General features: G+C 41.1%; 3 protein-coding genes across 6 annotated transcripts in view; all 3 read right to left on the reverse strand.

Moving 5' to 3' along the window:
* Nucleotides 1-5915: 5915 nt before the first annotated feature.
* On the reverse strand, nucleotides 5916-9383 carry LOC131681205 (uncharacterized). Its single transcript, XM_058961913.1, has 2 exons — nucleotides 9027-9383; nucleotides 5916-6065 (listed from the first exon to the last, which is right to left on the reverse strand). The coding sequence occupies exons 1-2, from the start codon at nucleotides 9381-9383 to the stop codon at nucleotides 5916-5918; spliced, it is 507 nt and encodes a 168-aa protein (XP_058817896.1).
* The window catches only part of LOC131686117 (uncharacterized), a 280208-nt gene continuing 271075 nt past the window's right edge, over nucleotides 9250-18382 (reverse strand). The window contains exon 7 of one of the 3 annotated variants that reach the window (XM_058970274.1): nucleotides 9250-9384. The gene's annotated coding sequence lies outside the window, so the exon portion shown is untranslated. The remainder of the gene's footprint in view (nucleotides 9385-18382) is intronic. The other 2 variants (XM_058970273.1, XM_058970276.1) reach the window with 2 other exon arrangements.
* LOC131686124 (protein FAM151B) lies at nucleotides 13421-15747 on the reverse strand. Of its 2 annotated transcripts, none has more exons than XM_058970288.1 (3): nucleotides 15296-15747; nucleotides 15069-15182; nucleotides 13421-15018 (listed from the first exon to the last, which is right to left on the reverse strand). In XM_058970288.1, exons 2-3 carry the CDS (start codon nucleotides 15175-15177, stop codon nucleotides 14240-14242), a joined length of 888 nt encoding a protein of 295 aa, XP_058826271.1. In that variant the 5' UTR covers nucleotides 15178-15182; nucleotides 15296-15747; the 3' UTR covers nucleotides 13421-14239. The 2 variants fall into 2 exon arrangements, with proteins under 2 accessions (XP_058826271.1, XP_058826270.1); XM_058970287.1 differs by having other exon boundaries at nucleotides 15234-15746.

Consider the following 18382-nt stretch of genomic DNA (forward strand, 5'->3'; position numbering starts at 1 on the left):
CTGATTGATCGCACAAGTCGTAAACGGCTTTCGCAGTCCTTTTTGATGTTTCGGAAGTGGGGGAGGAAGGATAACTTGCTGTCGAAAGTCACGCCGAGGATCCCAGGTTCCCTTATGAAGGGTATGGCTAGCTTGATGGGAGTGCCGGTGGGTCGGTGCGTTCCGTTACAGCAGTGGGAGATCGTACACTTTGTTGGCGATAGGGTGAAGCCCACCGATGTGGCCCATCTCTCAATGGCGTTGGCTGCAGCTTGAGTTTTCCTTCGGGTGAGTTTAATGCTTTTACCAGCGACTACGACGACGATATCGTCTGCATAGATGAAAATGTAGATGTTTTTTGGGAGGTTCCGAAATATTGGGTTTATGCTTATTAAGAATAGGGTCACCGCAAGGACTGATCCCTGGGGGACCCCGTTGGCCTCCGAGAAGAGGTTGGAGGCTGTTCCTCCGATGTAGACACGGAATTTCCTGTTCTGCAGATAGCTCTGTATTAGCCGGCCCATGTTGCCGGTGATCCCCCAGTCTGCCAACTGTTTCAGTACACCGCCCCTCCAGACGGTATTGAAGGCCTTGGAGATGTCGATAGTGAGTATATCCACGTGCAATCCGTCTTCCATTGCTCGGTGAATTGTGTCGGTGAGAGCAGACAGGTGAGAACCCGTTCCGGTTCCTTGCCGGAAGGCGAATTGCCTGTGGTCCAGCAGATTGTTTTCCTCCAAGAAGTTTGTTAGTCTTCGGTTGACCATTCGCTCGAGGGATTTCCCTAAGCAGGAGAGCATATTAATTGGGCGAAAGTCGCTGGCTTTCCTTTTCCCGGTACATCTTTTTGGGATGGGGATGATTTGTGCTTCCTTCCACTCACCTGGGAAGGTGCCGTTGCTCCAAATTTTGTTGTACATGTCGAGCAAACATCTTTTGCCGATAGGCGGGAGGTGCCGCAGCAGCGTATAGCTGATGCCGTCTGAACCGGCAGATTTACCTTTCCCGGCGGCGATTGCGAAGGACAGCTCCTGTCCTGAGAAGGGACGGTTGTAGAGTTCTGCGTCTCCCGTGGGGAAGTGTGCCGGGGGGTTTTCCAGCATAGTCCTTCTGTTAAGAAAGGTGGTTGGGAGGGCAGAATCCGCTGATAGAGATGAGAAGTATTGGCCTAAGTTTTCCGCTATCTCCCTGGGGTTGGATGTGGTTGACCCGTTGACCTCTATTGTGAATCCTTCGTGCCTTCTTTTGCCATTTAAAGCATTTACCCTCCTCCATAGTTCAGATGTTGTGTTATCGGGAGATATTCCCTCTAAGAAGTTTTGCCAGCTGGTGGTTTTTGCTTTCTTAATCGCGGCCCTCGCGATGTTCCTTTTTATACGAAATTGATTGGCCTTTGCCTCCCTGTTTGGATCATCAGGTGTAGATTTAAGAAAGGAACGGAGAGCCTTCCTTCGCTCTCTGATAGCAGTGGCCACCTCCGGGTTCCACCAGTGCACTGCTCTGCGGGGTGGTTTGCCACTGGTTTGCGGCATGCTTTTTGCTGCTGATCGGGAGATTATTTTCTCAAATTCGCCTACTGTGTATTGCCGTTGGGGATCTAGGAGGTCTTCGACCGATGTTTGGAAGGTTTCCCAGTTGGCCTGGTCCGTCATCCATCTTCGTCGACGAGTCGTCTGTGGGGGTTGACGGTTGAATATCAATTGTATTGGCCGGTGGTCGCTACCGCCGGTGTCGCGAATTACCTACCAACCGATCATCCCTGCTATGGTGCTCGATGTAATTGAGAGGTCGAGTGCCGCAGTATAGCTGCCCCTGATGAAAGTGCTGTTGCCGTCGTTTAGCACTATTACGTGTTGTTCTTTAATTGCTTTCATTATGTCGTTTCCCCGTTAGCTGTTTCTGGCAGAGCCCCAGGAGGTATGGTGGGCGTTGAAGTCTCCGAGAATAATGTAGGGTGTGCTGATCTGCTGGATAATTTGTTTTAGTTTTGTCCCTACGTTGGTTGTATCCGCTGGAATGTAGATGTTGACGATGGTACACTCGATGGGGTAGCGTATGGTCCTGGCGGTTGCTATAAGCTCGGTGTTTAAAGGGCAGTTGGCAGCCGGTACGTCATTTCTAATTCCGAGACCGATGGTTTGGTGGGTGTTTGCTCCGCTAGCTGTTTCCCACTGGTATGCGTGGCTAAACCATGTTGAGTAGTCCGTCTGGGGGTTTACGTGGGTCTCTTGCAAAGCTATGCATACTGGGTTGGTTGTTGCTATCAGGTACTGAAGATCTCCCAGGTTATTCCTGAGGCCGTTTATATTCCACTGGATTGCCATTGTGTATGAATTGTCTGATGGCTGGGGAGGGTCCAAAGGGTCACACTCAGACGCACTGTAGGAGCTGCTCGATTGGTTTGCTGAAAAATGGTCGGAGCAGTATGTCTGTGGACGATGGTGATAGGGCATGTTTTGACTTACCCGGGGGGAAGCCGGGCCCCCTGCACTAGCAGCCGCCGTAGGCTCATCGGTGATCTCCGGTACATCCGCGGTCAGGGCCAGTGCAGGGGAGGAGGCTTTTTCCCTAACGTTCTCCTTTGCAGTGATTCTGCCTGTGTATGTGATGGTGTTGATCTGTTCGATCTTTGTCGTTGCTTTCTGGCGGGATATTGTAGTATACCACGAACAGCCGGCTATTAGGCTGGGCGAGCGTGAATAGTTGTTGTGGTTTCTCAGTCTTTTTCCTTGGGTTGTTGCCTGGGGGTTATCCAGGTCCCCTGTATCAGCGTCCGTCGAATATTCTTCAGCAAGCTCCGGTACCAATGGGTCACACTCAGACGCACTGGAGGATCTGCTCGATTGGTTTGCTGAAAAATGGTCGGAGCAGTATGTCTGTGGACGATGGTGATAGGGAATGTTTTGACTTACCCGGGGGGAAGCCGGGGGGACCCGGTACTTCTCCGGTCGGTGTGGGTAGGCTTTTTGTTTTGTTGTTGGTTTCATGCTGGATTTTTCTTGGTTGGCTTAGTCTGATAGGTCGATCGACGAGTCGTCGAGGGTTGTACGATCTTCTAGTGTTATTTCACTGGTTGTTGTCGCCGGTATTTGTCCTTCTCGCGTCATACTGAGTTTTCTCAGTGGGCTTCTTGACGTACTTCTTTTTTTGGTGACCTGCTTGTATCTTTCCCTACTCCGTCCGGTGCGAGCAATTTCCGTTGTTTGAAAGTTGGGGGCGATGTTTGTTTGTGGTTGAATGCGTATCTTCGGTACCAATATTGTGGGTTGAGTGTTTCCTGTTGTTGCTGTTGCTTGTTGTTGGTGAGCCTTTGTGGATTGTGGATTTCCGGTTTGTTGTTGTGGTGTTTTGTTTTGTAGCGGATGCTGGGGCGATTTTGAGATTCTTCCTTGGAGTTCTTGTACTGCTCTACGCAGGGCGGCCATTTCGTTGCGCAGGTCTTTATTCTGAAAGCGTTCCTCTATTAGCTCTTCCTTAAGCTTTTTTATAGTGGTGTCTCTATCGTCGCTTGCGGGTTGGCTATTGGTGGCCTTTTTCAAAGATTCCACTTCCTGCCTGAGCAGTTGTATGATGCGATCTTTATCGTCGACGTTAGTGTTCATCCGGGAATTTACCGTGCTCGCATATGTATTGTTTCCTGTTCTGTTTTGTTTCAGCAAAGCTCTGGCCTCGGGGAAGGTTATGTTGTTGTCCGTTTTGACCTTAACGAGGTGTTTTTCTGCTTCAAAAACTGTACATGTGCGATCTCGTGCCGAATGTTCCCCTTTGCAGTTGATACAATAGCTCGTTTTCTTACATGGGTTCTCCGTTGTTGCCTCATGCTCCGTACCGCAGTTTAGACAGATTTCTTTACCTTTACAATTTTTGCTGCCGTGTCCGAAACGGCCGCACCTGTAGCACTGCATAGGACTCGAGTAATATCTTCTGACATTTACTCTCAACATTCCTAGATACACGTGTTCCGGAAGGAACGAGCCCTCAAAGTATACAACCAGTAGCGGAGTGTTGGTCGGGATACCACTTACTTTTTTGGTGATTCTGCGCACTTCGATAACCCCTTGCGCTTTGAGTCCTTCCATGATCAGGTCGGTGGATAGATTTTTAGTATCGAAATCGTATATCACTCCCGCCGTTTTGTTGAGTGTTGGATGTTGGGTTATTTCCACATTGGTCCCGTTAATTAATTATTTCATCTCTATCAACTGGCAGTATACTTTGCGAGAGGAGGTTTTGAGGATGTACTGCGTACCCCTGGCCTCTTTACTCGCCTTGATAACTTCATTCGGTTCCCTTCCGATGGTGTTTTTTAGCGACAGGTGAATGAGGAACGGATTGTAAGGTAGAGACTGCTCATTCCCCATGACGTCTTTCGTTGCTCTCATTATTAATGTTTGCTCGTCGATTTGATCCCCATTATTCATATAAGATGGGATTCTCCTGCTGAGCGGCGGCCTCCCGAGGGGAGAGGGGTTATCGGTGTCCATCCGAAAGATGGATTGAGTTCTATTTGCTCGGGAATGTGCCGTTCGAGACTTTCCCTTTCGGGTTACCACTGGCTATGCACGTGGCTCTGACCCGAGGAAGTGTCGAAATGTAATATAAAACTAACCTGATTCTTATTCTGCTTCACTTTTCGCTATTTAACACTTTGGCCTTCGATCAATGGCCAGCTGAAACTGAGCTATTTTCGCCCCGCACCGGGAGTCGACGGCCCGTTATGCGGGGTTATGTATTTAGATAACACTGTCTTTACCACTATATAATCCACTACTTTAGCACTTACTTGGCCAGTGGCCACTTTGCCAGCGAAGCTGGACTGCAAGCCACCCCGCACCGGGAATCGACGGCCCGTTATGCGGGGTTTTGGGCTGGGATAGCACTTCTCACTCAATCAACACTCGTAATCCGTAAGACAATTGATCAAAAAACACGCGTTCGTTATCACTTTAGTGATTTACACACTTTGCCGGGAGGCAGAGCCCGACTCACCAAACCGTCCGGATGGCGGCAACCGAACTTTTTGCTACTATGGCACGCTTCTTGCACAGTAGCTTGTGTGCAGTAGAAAAAACAACAAAATCGCGCGGAGCTAATCAGCAAGACGACCGATCGCTGCTGTGGTTAGAACCGAACTGAGATCAGTTCTTAGATTTCCAAAGTATTCAAAGACCAGGTCATTTTGATACAAATTTCAAATCCACTTGTACTATTGTAGCATGCTTTGAAAAGCCGCAGTTTCAGTTCTAATGCTCAAATCGTCATAAAAAATAATAAGCACTATTGAGAATATGTACTTCAAACATTAAGGTTGAATAGAGAATGGGCAAAAATCGAAAACGAAAAAAGCAGTTTTTTTCCACACCGTGTGTTAGATCTTCATAAAAATCAATCAGCGGTACTGTAATAACATTGTACATAAGCTGATTGATTTTTATGAAGATTTAACACACGATGTGGAAAAAACTGATTTTTTCGTTTTCGATTTTTACCCATTCTCTGTCCAACCTTAAAACATTGCAGTGTTGCGGTTACCCGGTTACTTTGTCAGCCTTCTAGGGACTAGGACATAATCCAGGAGCCCCTCCTCATGCCCCCTTGCTGTATTCCAAATTTAATTCCACCAAAAAACTATGCTTGTATTAAGATATCACTATCAATTTACACCAATCGGAAGAACATTGGAAATTCATGGATTGAAATGTAGCCGGGTTCTCTGTTTGATATATAACATTCAAATAGCTGTAATAAATACAATTTGTCAACGGTAGTCAAAGGTGAAATAGCGTGAGTTGTACGCATCAAATACATTAGGTATAAATTAAGTTCAAATCTATATTACATTCATATGTAACGTATATTTAGCTTAACAATGAATATAATTGCTATCTCGTATTCCTATTATCATTTGTACACATTTATTCTGATTAATAGAGATATTAAGCATCTGGTTTCTGGGCCTCTCGCGGAAAAGAATGCTGACGAATTCGAAGAAGCAGATCTTCCTTCCACTTGTCCTCAGGAATACCTTTAGCCCAATCTGGGACAGACAAATTTGGCAACTGTATTGCAGCCATCACATTTAGAATCTGAAATGAGAAAATATGTTTTTATTTGTCTAATTATTATTATGGTTTGTAATTGATACTATTTTCAAATATCAATATGTATGAAATCAGTATAAAGCTGTTGTTGTTTTATACTTATAACATATTTCATCATCATTTACTAGATAGTTTTCTGAAATGTTAGCTATAATTGTAAACGTATTTGAAATGCTGCAATAATTTTTTCGAAAAAACGTTCCAAAACGTAAATTTTTCCACTTTGAGTCATTCTGTAAAGTGCTTTATCACTGTAATTCCCTCCTTGGCGGGAGAAGTACGGATCGTAGTTCTTGTGCAATACAATATAGCGACGGCGCCGGTGGTTGAGTGGTAAGCGTGATCGCCACTCATCCCAGTGGGTCAGGGTTCTCAATCCCAGCCGAGATCGTTGAGATTTTCTGAGGTGAAAAATCTGTGATCACGATTTCCTTCGGTAGCGAAATAAAGCCAGCCATTGGTGGTTGGTCTCGGTCCAATTGGTTTGATTGGCCAATATCTAGGATCTAGATGAATGGAGTCACATCTGTGGCATCACCTACAAGTCAGCCCCCCGGCCAATTGTCGCCATCGTCGGTGGCTACACAACCAATTTCAGTGAAGAAGCGTTCATGGGCAACTTGGACACGCAAACAACGATGAGCTCTTCGAATCCTCCGGAAAACAACGGTGGACAGCCCACACTGGACCACTCGGTTCAATCATTTTCGCCAGCTCCGAAACAACGCACGGTAAGCAATCGCCGAGACCAAATCGGATAACTGGAATCCATATCTAGACGGAATCCATCCGGACTCGTCCACCGAAGGAAATTTGATGATGAGTAGAGCACTCGGTGGAAAAAGGCGCAACACTGGGTTTTCGTTGGCAATCAGAGACGTCGCAGCCCTAGAATTCCGCGAGATGGCGGACGAACTGGGACGACTTCTCTTTGCTCTCCGCAACCGCTTCGCTCCCGTAAGAGTTCTCTAGGCCAGGAAAAACCTACTGGAGGTCCCCCCCGGATATTCATCTGAGGAAAACGGTGTACCCTAGGTGATTACCCGAGTATCCTCGAAGTTACAGTGGACCGGTAAACTACTTTCTTCCCCAACTACCGGCAGTTTGAAGACCGAATGCGCCGACCGCAAAAGGCTTGTACAAATCATATGCGCTCGGCACCTGTAGTTCAACAGGGATACCGCACTCAAAATAAGTTAAGCACTAATCCACAGCCGGATATATTATGGAATCGAGATCACCGGGAAAAATTTCGAAGGGATGAACCACATCTTGGACCCACTTTACCACGTGCCTGCGTCGAAGCCAGCATCCTCCCATTTCGGTGGAAAATTGCCCTAGTGATCCTCCGGAGAGCGCTAAGCGTCCTCGAACGGACATCCTGAGGTGACGAATCGGTAACAATGATAACAGCCAAAGATATACGCGGAATTCGCAGAATTCCCCCTACTCCCCCTCACCCGACTGCACCTGGTCTGGTCCTGGCCATGGAACGCCTGACTGCTCCAGATAGACACAACGCTGTCCCAGACGATCCGGACCGAAGGAGCCCCCGACGTCGTACGCCTACAACCAACTCGTGTAGCTGTGTTTCATACTCGTTTCTACACGGATGGATCCAGGAAGGATAGCGAGGTCAGAGTCGGCGTTCGCGACGGCGAGACAGGTCCATCCCTCCGCCTCCCGCCCGAGCGCTCGTTTTTTTCAGCGAAACCGCAACCATTGCCCTGGCCCTGTTTGATAACTAGCAGACACAGCCAGGGATGCCAACGGTACCGATAAACTACATTTTTTTCGATATATTTACATTTGCACAAGCCGTACAGCCCGCTACAGCGACGCATCACTACAGCTCTTGCCAGAACAGTAGCCAAATCGAGTACATTTTCCCGTACAGCAGTAGAATACATTTTTGTTTTGCTGCTGTACTCCGACTGCTCGGTGAGAGTGTGACGTAGTAAAGTTTGTTCTCTCGCTTTGTACATTTTTCTCTGCATAGTCAAAGGGAGAGTCCCGCACACGAAAGCGTTGATGCCGGCCGTGGCGTAAATGAGCCGCATTCATTGTAGTCATTTTTGAATAAAAATATTAAAAAGATTGAAAATATTAAAAAATGTAAAATAAGGAAAGAGAAGCTGTACCGCTCGCGTCTGGTGGCTGTACTGGGGACAGTAGTTTTCTGTTATGTTACTGCTTTACACACAGGCAGCCGTACAGCGCTGGGCGTCCTGCACTAGCGAATGACAGCAGCATCGAGAGAGAAATGAGAATGTAGGCAGAAAAATTACAGCCGTGGAAAAGGTAGGCATTTTGCATCCTTGGACACAGCACTTACGATCCCCACCGATTTCCTCTTAACACTCCGTGCCACGACACCTCTTTGTCCAGGCCATAGAAATGAACGCCGATTTACACACCACACTACGTTGAATCCCTGTTCACTGCAACATACAGGCTAACGTGAAAGCAGATCTCCCGGCAGCGCTGGTTCGAGAGCCAGGAGGACCCTTACCCTTACCAAGGAAGGCCCTACCGCAGACATTCGCCGAAGCCCTTAATAACAATTTCATCAGCCACATGCCAGTGGCGTCCCGGGGACACTTGCAGAAAATTAAAAGGCTACTCATAACATGGGACGTCCACGCACGCCTACACAATTTCCAATGCACATACAACTACAACTACAACCCAAGGCTCAGAGCTAACCCCCGCCACACCCTCCTTCGAGGATGGGAGTTCGCCCATAGCCCAACTCCCCACCTGCACCAAATAGAAACTAGCAACTGGCCCTCTGTCAAATTTAACCGTGCTCCAGTGCAGGGCTATTTTGCAACTAACTTTCGAATTGTCAGATTTTAATCAATAGTTAAAATTTTCGTCACAGCCTCAGAGTACTTACGATTCTTTTCGTATCATATGACAGTTAATATTACCACATTACATTACCTGATTTGATTTAGCTCCATCCAATTCAATGTTCAACTCTTCGGGTCTTGGTGCATTCCATACATCCACGTTGAGAAAATCTGAATTCGGGTGATGTGCACTAGATATATAAGCACTATGCGGAGATGATAACTCTTCGGGCTCGGTGTCTTCATCAGCATCATCATCATCATCAATATCCATTGTTGATTCATTAAATTCCTGCAAACTAAGCGGCTGATATCCTATATGTCCATTTTCTTCACCGGATTCATATTCACTCTCATCACTTGTTATTTCAACATTGATTATGTTGTCTTCTCTGATACAAAAAGTATCATCTTCATCATTCTGTTCTGGCAAATCCGGTAATCCCATGCTGAAAAATATAAAATAAACAATATGTTTTTACAAAATATTATAATCTAAAGGTTTTTCTCCAAAGTGAGAAAATCCTATCGTTGAAAAAGTAGTCAAAATTAACAATCCTGAAAGTCGTTAAAGAACCCATTCCACAATCTTAGAAAACATTTCTAAAAATGTAAACTTCTCTTTAAACCTTAAAAGTATCACTGAAGGTATTCGAAGAAAATATCATTTTTTTTTAAATCGTGAAGTCGTTTACTGAACTTATTCACAATTATTTCAGTTTATTAGAAATCGAATCATAAAGAGGGTGCCTTCGCCCGTCTGTTCAAAGGTAAGCAGGCTAGATATGAATAAGTTATCACCGGGAATCTGGAATTCTAGGAAAATTTATTTCCCGGGAAATCTTTATGGAAACCCTACACACAACATTATAATGAAGTGTTTAGTATGAAAAATGGATCGGCTTGAGATTCAGGTTGATGTCGATCTTCAGAGTACGGTCCTTCAAGCTCGAGCTAGACAGGATAATAGAGGCGTTTGATGCCCACCGCAGGTAGTAAACTGTAGCTTAATTAGAAACTACTAAGTGCGAAGTAACCGTCTAACGAATGTTCACTTAGCAGCGACCGCACCTAGTATCTCCAAACCAATAACCAGCACCACCAGCAAAGAACTAAAGGATAATGAAAACGGATATGAACGATAATATGAGGAAACGTAGACTAATTGACACCGACTGCAATAGACAACGCAGCTTATATTAACAGCCAAAAAAAGATCTCAATACGCAGCTACAAACTGCGTTAACAAGGTTCAACGGACAGGTAATAAACGTTGTTTTTTAATATTGTAAAAATCAAATCTGCCCAAGGCCTAGTAAAACTAAAAAAACTCTATAAAGAGAACTGTGGACTCTTTTTACCTTTCTCATATAAAGAAAGGCTATGCAATTATTCCAAAAATCGGTTTTCCAACCGAGGGCCGGAGGACAGAGTCCAATATACAATTCGATTCAGGTCGTCGAGATCGCAAAATGTCTGTGTGTGTATGTATGTATTTGTCAAGTAATATCACTCAAGTTTCTCAGAGATAGCTGGACCGATTGTTAGACATTCAGCCGTTATGACCAAATTTGTTTTTGCGGTAACTGGAATTTTCTTCCTAGACTACAATGAATAATATAAAGCCCCTTACGAACAGAAATGATATCTTTCTATAATCATACATTTTTTGCAATAGATATAATAGCCTTGTACCAGGTATGGTTCGATTCCCAACCACGCACATAGGGTAGAGATTTTTCCAGATATTTTTCTCACTCGATAAAAGAATGATCCAAAGCTTAAAACATTACAATAAAGCAAAGAAATATAATAGCTTTGCAAAGTTATTGGCTTGTTGGACAACAAATCATTGGAACAATCCTTCATGTTGATAACCCTGTCACTCAGATTGTACATCGGTGCAGCACTTTTTGATTTTCCCAGCTGTATAAAATTGAGATTCGTCGTAAACACAAAGATTTCTCCTAATTTAAAGTTACCAGTTCGGGATGAATGCGGGACACGGGCGCAAAGTGGCCCTTACACGTTCAATATTTTGTGAATACTAGAGAGTACTGACAAAAGTATTAACGGTATAATGGGATTGACGATATGTATTTCAGATGGGATTGGCGTATTGAAGCAGTATCGTCAATACTGTGTACTAAGAAAAGCATTGAACGTGCAAGGGCCGTTCAAGAAGTATTGAATGGAGGACGAATGACCCATCGCAGTTAAAGCCCCAATAAACTAGAATAAAAATACGAATGGTACTTTTCCCAAGAGACTGAGATTTGTTTTCGCAAAAATATTGAGTTGACTCATACTATTTGATAACTAGACCGTTTAAATTCACATAAGTTGGCTAAATTTGCAGTTCCTCAAGCTATTCGAAAATTAAATATTACAACTCAAAATCTATTATAAATGATTCATATAATATCAATATTCCTGGAGAATCTCGCAAAAAAAATTAGTGGATTGGAAAATTCGAGACACTTTCCGGGATGTCAGGCCTTGCCGGACAAGTTCCGTCCAATCCGGGGCTTTTGATCACCTTGCCCTAGTTAAAACTGGAGTAAATGAAAAGTGACAGATTGGGCAGCAATATACTTCTCAAATAAATTACATTTTGAAAACATTTTTTTTACTTACGCGAAAACGGTGATGTTTTGAAACTAATTCAATCCTGGTCTAGAATCAATGCATGAATGAAATGACTGAAGTGTTTTCCTTTGTTCATTAAATTTTAAATATGATATAGCGCTATACTGACGAATGTTGAAACCATGAGAGCATCGAATATGCCAAATAAATAATAATACTTTGCATTTGTAGTCACGACGACTTTAATACCATAACTGTGATTGCACTTAATATCAGTTTGAAGTTTGTTAATAGGTTGCGATTTTTATAAATTGCTTCGATTTTTGGCTACTGAACAATATGACGTTTTTATACTCATTGACTAATCTATGTGGAGTTGTGTTAGTACGAGATTGAGGTTAAATCGGGTAGTTTTTTTGCCAAATGAGGTTAAATCAGATGGCGAATTGAAAACATAGCGTTATATGTATGTTGTCTATACACATTGCAACTGTGTTGGTGTCCTAGACGTCAAATAAGTCAATTGATTGAAGTTTTAAGCAACAACAATAATTTGTAAATGGATATGTGAACACACATGATACTGTGCATTGAGATTCTATGCAACGCACACAGATGCAGCATGTGTAAATTTCTATATGCATACATAAATGCAATGAGAATGTGTGAGTGGAAACTAGTTAACGTCAGCCGGTATTTGCAGTACAAAATGTTTTGTTTTCATCGCGAAATAAATCGGCGCCATATCTTTTTTAGCGGGCATAGAAAGGCTTATAGAGACCTTCAAGTGTATCGTGGTGCTCCCTACAAAAGTTCATAAAAATCAGGAAAACGTAAACATGCATTTTAGTGTAATTTTTCTGCACGGCATTTAGTACACCTTCTCAATGAAAATCTTATGTTTTTCTAAGAAATATCGTATGTTTACTGAATTATTCTAAAAGAACAAATGGAAATCGAACCAATACTTTTAAGAAACGTCTTTTTCGACACCAATTTCAACCTTAACGTAACCAATAACGTTTTAAGGTAGCTAATGTATTTTTTCTGCTTCCCAGCATTAAAATTAAAAATGCAGCTCCAAAATAAAAAAAGAAATCTTTTCAGTAGATACTCTGCAATTTATTCTCCCAGAACTGCTCAATTTCGGGCCTCGAGAGTATTAAACCCCCTTAAAGGGACGTCTGGTGTAAAATGCTCAAATCGAAAGCAATTTTGTTTTATGATTTTGAATACAAGGTAAAAATGGACCTCTTGTGTAATGTTAACGTTTATTCACTTCAATCACGCAGAACTACACATAAGAGCATCCCAAGAGTAGACGTCCAACCATTTCTACTTCGAGAAGCGCCACGGTGGACATAACTCTTGATAAAATTATCTAAAACAGGGAATTCAATAAGATTCACAAATCTTAGACTTATAGATACTCGATTAACAAAAAATAGAAGATTATTTTCGGAAAATGGTATCAATCAAAAAGAAGGGAAAAATCGATATTGCACCAAGACGACTAGCATGAATGGACGAATGACCATCTGGTTAAAGCCCTCAATAAACAATTACAGCTAGCATGGAAATAAGAACGAGTAGTATCAAGGTAAAGGAACCGTGCGAAGATGTCGAGGGATATAAGTCAAATTGGTCTGCATCTCTGGATCAGTTCACGTCTCGATAGGTTCCGATATTAACGACAGCCATAAGTAGATCAATTACACTGCGTAGATCGGACAGTGAACTAACTACAGTTCAATGTCTAGGGTCCGAAAAGGAGTAACCTAATTTTTATTTTTTTTACAAATAACGGGAAAGCATGCAACGCTTTATTGTACATTCATTTATTAGTAGTTCATGGATTTATGTAACCCAGAAAAAATAAGACCATTGGATGTACAACCTTGCATTTACCCAGCATTTTCGTAAAAAGGTGGAGTAAGTCCAGCGGGGTAACTGGTAACCAAAAGGGGGTAACCCAAAATTCGTGCGTTTTATGCCTATCTTTCGGTTTAAATTTATGGTGTCTTTGGCAAAGCTGCTGCATAGCACATAGCGTTTGTTCGTAATTAATTTGATGAGGTGCTGATTTAAAATAATTTGAAAATGTTTAAAATTATCAAAATGAAAAAATAGATTTGGATGCCCAAAACTTAGTTTGTTTTCTTTAGGACATTTGGTGCTATAAAACTCAGTTAAAAATTTTGAACTTCTGGTTCTTTTGCAAGATCAATGCAAATACAAGCGGAATAAGTACCAGCTTCAAAAATAGTACCATAGAATACCCAACAAAAGATGAAGAAAATTGTAGTCGATTCCCCTCTTTCCTTATATACGAAGCTTTGAAGGCAAAATAAGAAAAGAAAACCTGAATGGACGAAGTGCATTCTGATAGCTTTCGAAGAGCTGAGAGCAAAATGGTTCAAAGGACGGAAAAGGTCTAGCGAGACTCCGACCAAATTACGGTATTGTTTGGTATATTATACCTTACTCATAAAATAAATTTTCACAGACTAGGAGATTTAAATACCTTTTGTTCATAAGAAAGATAAAACATTTTTTGTAAACTACATATAAATCTATTTTTATAATAATAATGTATTGTCCTGGACACATCTTTCAGCAAAAGAAATAGCAAATGGTTTGCTGAACATGTGATTATGCAAGTCACATTTCTTCGAAAGATCTACCCGTCGTAATGCAGCCTTATCTTACTGCTGTTCAATCATGATGACATCTGGCATCAATCACTTTTTTACAGGTGTTTTTAAATGGATCAACATTCAAGTTAAGCTGTTTTTCTAACTGGTCAGGTACATCCACATACATTTTGTCCAGTCCCATAGTAAATATAAGCTCTCTCAGTTTATCTACATTTACTGCATCATCAGCGCTGGACCAAATAGTGAATGTGACTGAATTAGTATTATTTAGAGCACAGTATAAATTAATCATTTCTTTAAGGCTATTCGCAGCGATTCCGGCACGAATTGGAAACGTGATATCATTGCCAGCAATGTCTATACCGTTCATTTTAATAGTTTTTATCATTTCCTGGATGTTAGCATCAGTGTATTGGCCTTCTGCATCATCGTTACTCCATTTTGTTGTCCAACCAATAGATAATACTACACGTTCAAGGTGCTTTACTGCATCAAAGAATCGTACAGGATCAACAGGGAGGGTCGCAATGTTATTGACTGGACCGGATAATATATCTGCGTTAATCCATGTAGTGAATTTGAGCGTATTATAACGTGATTGAATAATTTCAATTGATTGTTCAAATGCCTCAATCGATTTGAAATCTAGCTTTATTCCCTTAACATGGCTTGTATTGGCAATCATGTTAAAAGCTAACACTTGGTCAAGAAAGCCTTTCAGTGATAAATCAGATTTTATTGCTGGTGGGTGGGCCATTATAGGAATTAAGTTTTGATTCAATATATCGTCTTCTAGGAAACCCATTGATATATCGGCTTCAATGAAATTTACATTGCCTACAAAGCAAAAATTTATATGATGTTATGTATATTCACGAAAAGCTTACCATTTAATACTTCTGAGAGAAAACCTTGGCTATTAACAGCATGTGCCCAAGAAATACTTGTTAAATTTGGCTTCACATTATAATCCAAAGTTTCAGCAGTTGTAGCCATGTTTTCTGAAAATAAAAGTTAATTGCCAAAGACTGAAAAATATTATATGAATATACCAAATGTCTTGAATAACAGTGCAGCTAATAAATAATTTAACCACATTTTCCTATGAATATACCAAATGATTGGTTCAACAGTGATTCTCTTCTAAATACAATATACAAACGACATGTTGCTTTATCAGGCGAGCTCAGTGTCTTATCAGGCCAGGTTACAGCAGGGGGCCGCTATGTAGCTAATATGACTACTCATCATCAGCTAAGAAGCAAAATTTTCAATTTGTTTTGCTTCAAATTGCGATTCCGACAATATTTTGTATTGATGGGCTGTATAGACAAATTGGTTTGTATACAAACTCTTGTCTTCGTCAGCTGCGTTGGTATTGAACCGTTTTGACGTATTAATATGAAACGGTCCGGTGTAAAGAATATGGCGACGTACAGGCTTTAACAGAAGTTAACATATATGCAGGGGCAAAGGCCCATAAACAAACTAAATTCGTTTCCAAAACAGTAGCAAAATAATCGTTTTTGATCGGGATATCGATCAAATTCTCTTTTATAGGCTTTTCAGAGTGAAATAATTCGGAACAGACTCACTGCAGCTTGAATGATAAAACAAATAAACTATTACTTTCATTTGCATTTTATCTTTCTACTTTGTTGTTTTGGAAAACAAATCGTTTACACTGCGAATTTTAAGGCATACAATTGACAAATGCGAGTACTCAGTATGTGTGTGTTTTAAAGTCAGATATCTCAATACGTAAAGCCTGTATGCGTTACATAGACGACAAACAACTCATTGCAGCTTTGACAACCACTCTAAAAATAGATCACGTTACTTGTACGTGAACAAATGTGTCGCTGTCATCCACCGAACTTTTCATTTATATTCAATACGGGGTATAAATGGTCGGTATAATGAAGTCAGTTTTAATATGAAATTCAAGTGTTTTTACATACTCACCACAAAAAATTGAATTTTATCGGAGGCGTAATTTCAAAGACAATTCAACAACATGTAATTGTCAAAATGATGGGTTATTACAGCTTTCTGTATATTTAACTAATAGAAGAAATTATTATTTGTAAGTTTTTCTTATTATAGAGGTTTTAACCCGCCCCAAATTTTGTTTGTTAGCTTTTTTTTAAGTTGTGCGATTCGTGTTATTGCGATCAAATAAAACTAAACTTGTGACTAGTTAGACGATACTGGCGGCTGTGTGACCGCGTCGTACCAATTTTGGTGCTAGTTTGTATTTACCCTCTAACTGACCCCAAGTTGATACTAGTTACTGATGAAATGAATTCGAAAAATCAAATTGCAAATGTAGTTTGCTCGAAGGATTTTTATGTGATCAATACAAATACAAAATCAATGCAAAATCTTTTGCATGTTATCGAGAAAGAAGTTTAAATTCTAAATAGATAACACTATTCATTCGCTAATACGATATCAAGATAGCAATGTCTAATCTACAGCATGGCTTCTTTAAAGGTCGTTTAACCTTCACAAATTTAGGACGTACACAAATGATGTAGCTTTTTCTCGAGGCTTCCCTCCTTCTCGTGGCATTTTATCACTAAATTCAAACCTCCCCCTCGTAACTTTAACCAAGGCTTCTGAAAAAACAATCAGCTTTTTTGTATGTTTCTTTTAAATATGAATATGTTGATTCCGGTTCCCATCAACATTTACATTCTGGCCATTAAATCTATTAAATCTATATTTATAAAAGTCAATGTTTGTATGTATATGATTTATGGCTTACCCGATTGCCGTAAAAAATTATACATTGTAGGCATTTGTTATGGAGCGTGTTTGTGTGCTATTGGTTGGGGATTATCTGCCCGCTAGATGGCGCTTCGAAACAAATTGTGTTTTACTTATATTTCGTTGAAAGTCGCGGGTATTAGCTAGTTGTGTATAAAAATTGTGTTTGAGGGTGAAAACATTTAGTTGAAAAACTTTGAGAAGAAATTACTATTTTATGATACATATAGTGATATGAATTGATGCAAAAAACTCACAATTTCTCATTACGTTTCTCGCTATATCCCAGTAACTAAGCAGAATTTCAGAATTTTGAAAACGTCACCTTGTAGAGATTTTTTAAACAAGGAATGTATATCCAACTCAGTTTACTCCAAAATGGCGTTTGTCATAAGATAGCACAGCAGCGACGAGTTGTCACTGGTTGGCTTTGGTTATAATTTGGCCTAGATGTCGAAATCGGTCTATTGATTATATAAGGTAGTGCAGGGCTTTTCGAACAGATTTACGTTGTTTTTTCATTCTTATAAGTACTCAGTGTGGGTCATGTACCTTGAGCCAAACTCACAAAAGATAGAATAGCGCGGTCTAACTGAATTTTCAATCCAACCGACACTGAGATTCTTTTCAGGCGTTTAGGCGAATGCAAATTGATGTGGCGGCGAACATTGTAAGTGAAATCAGTATCACATTTTGTGCATGATTTCCGTGGAATTAATCCAGATATATACTCCCATAAAGCATTGTACTTTTAGAAAAACTGACTATTAAGCAAAATGCAGTGTTATCTACAATATTCTTTCTGGAGCCGTGGTTAGGAAGTTAGACCATCACGTGATACGAAGAATGTTACCTCTCTACAACCGACTGATTCAAAAGAGTCATCCGAAGTTATGTATGACGTCAATTTAACGATTTCAGTCACCCTAGTCAATTTTTAAAATCGGATGAAGAAAGTAGCATAGAGTGACATGAGATTTATCGTTCACGCCTAAGTTTAAGTCTATTGATAACGTTTGGTCATTAGACCGGCTATTAGCCTGCTGCCAATTTACGATTTCATGAATTAATTTACGAAAATTGTGACGCAGTTCCTGAAATTATGGATGATGTGTGTTTTCAAAAAAAAACTAGTATAAATGTACATAGCGTTACATTGCAATGTTTGGGTGGGTTACTGGTATGTAGTATATCAATTAAAACGATGCTCATGTTTACAGGAGTTTAGTTGCGATTTTTCTCATTACGTTAGGGTAATATTTTATTCACGAGTTTACTATCGGATGTTTCTGGCAGAGTAGCACGATTTATGTTCATGATTTCAGGGCTGTAGTCACGATATTCGTAATTTATGTTCACGTTTTCGTGATATTTTATTCACGAGTGTCGTGCTGGATTCTTCTGGCAGAGTAGTGTGAAATCGTGAATA

The sequence above is a fragment of the Topomyia yanbarensis genome, chromosome 2 (genome assembly GCF_030247195.1).
Source record: "Topomyia yanbarensis strain Yona2022 chromosome 2, ASM3024719v1, whole genome shotgun sequence".
Lineage (NCBI taxonomy): Eukaryota > Metazoa > Arthropoda > Insecta > Diptera > Culicidae > Topomyia > Topomyia yanbarensis.

Bases quoted from the DNA above. Each gene is read 5' to 3' on its own strand.
- LOC131681205 (XM_058961913.1), bottom strand. From the start codon at position 9,383: ATGGGATTACCGGATTTGCCAGAACAGAATGATGAAGATGATACTTTT. The intron at 6,066-9,026 runs GTAATGTAATGT...TTCTCATTTCAG, and splicing joins ATGGAGCTAAATCAAATCAG to ATTCTAAATGTGATGGCTGC.
- LOC131686124 (XM_058970287.1), bottom strand. From the start codon at position 15,279: ATGTGGTTAAATTATTTATTAGCTGCACTGTTATTCAAGACATTTG. The intron at 15,183-15,233 runs GTATATTCATAT...TTTTATTTTCAG, and splicing joins ACTGTTATTCAAGACATTTG to AAAACATGGCTACAACTGCT. The intron at 15,019-15,068 runs GTAAGCTTTTCG...TTTGCTTTGTAG, and splicing joins TCTCTCAGAAGTATTAAATG to GCAATGTAAATTTCATTGAA.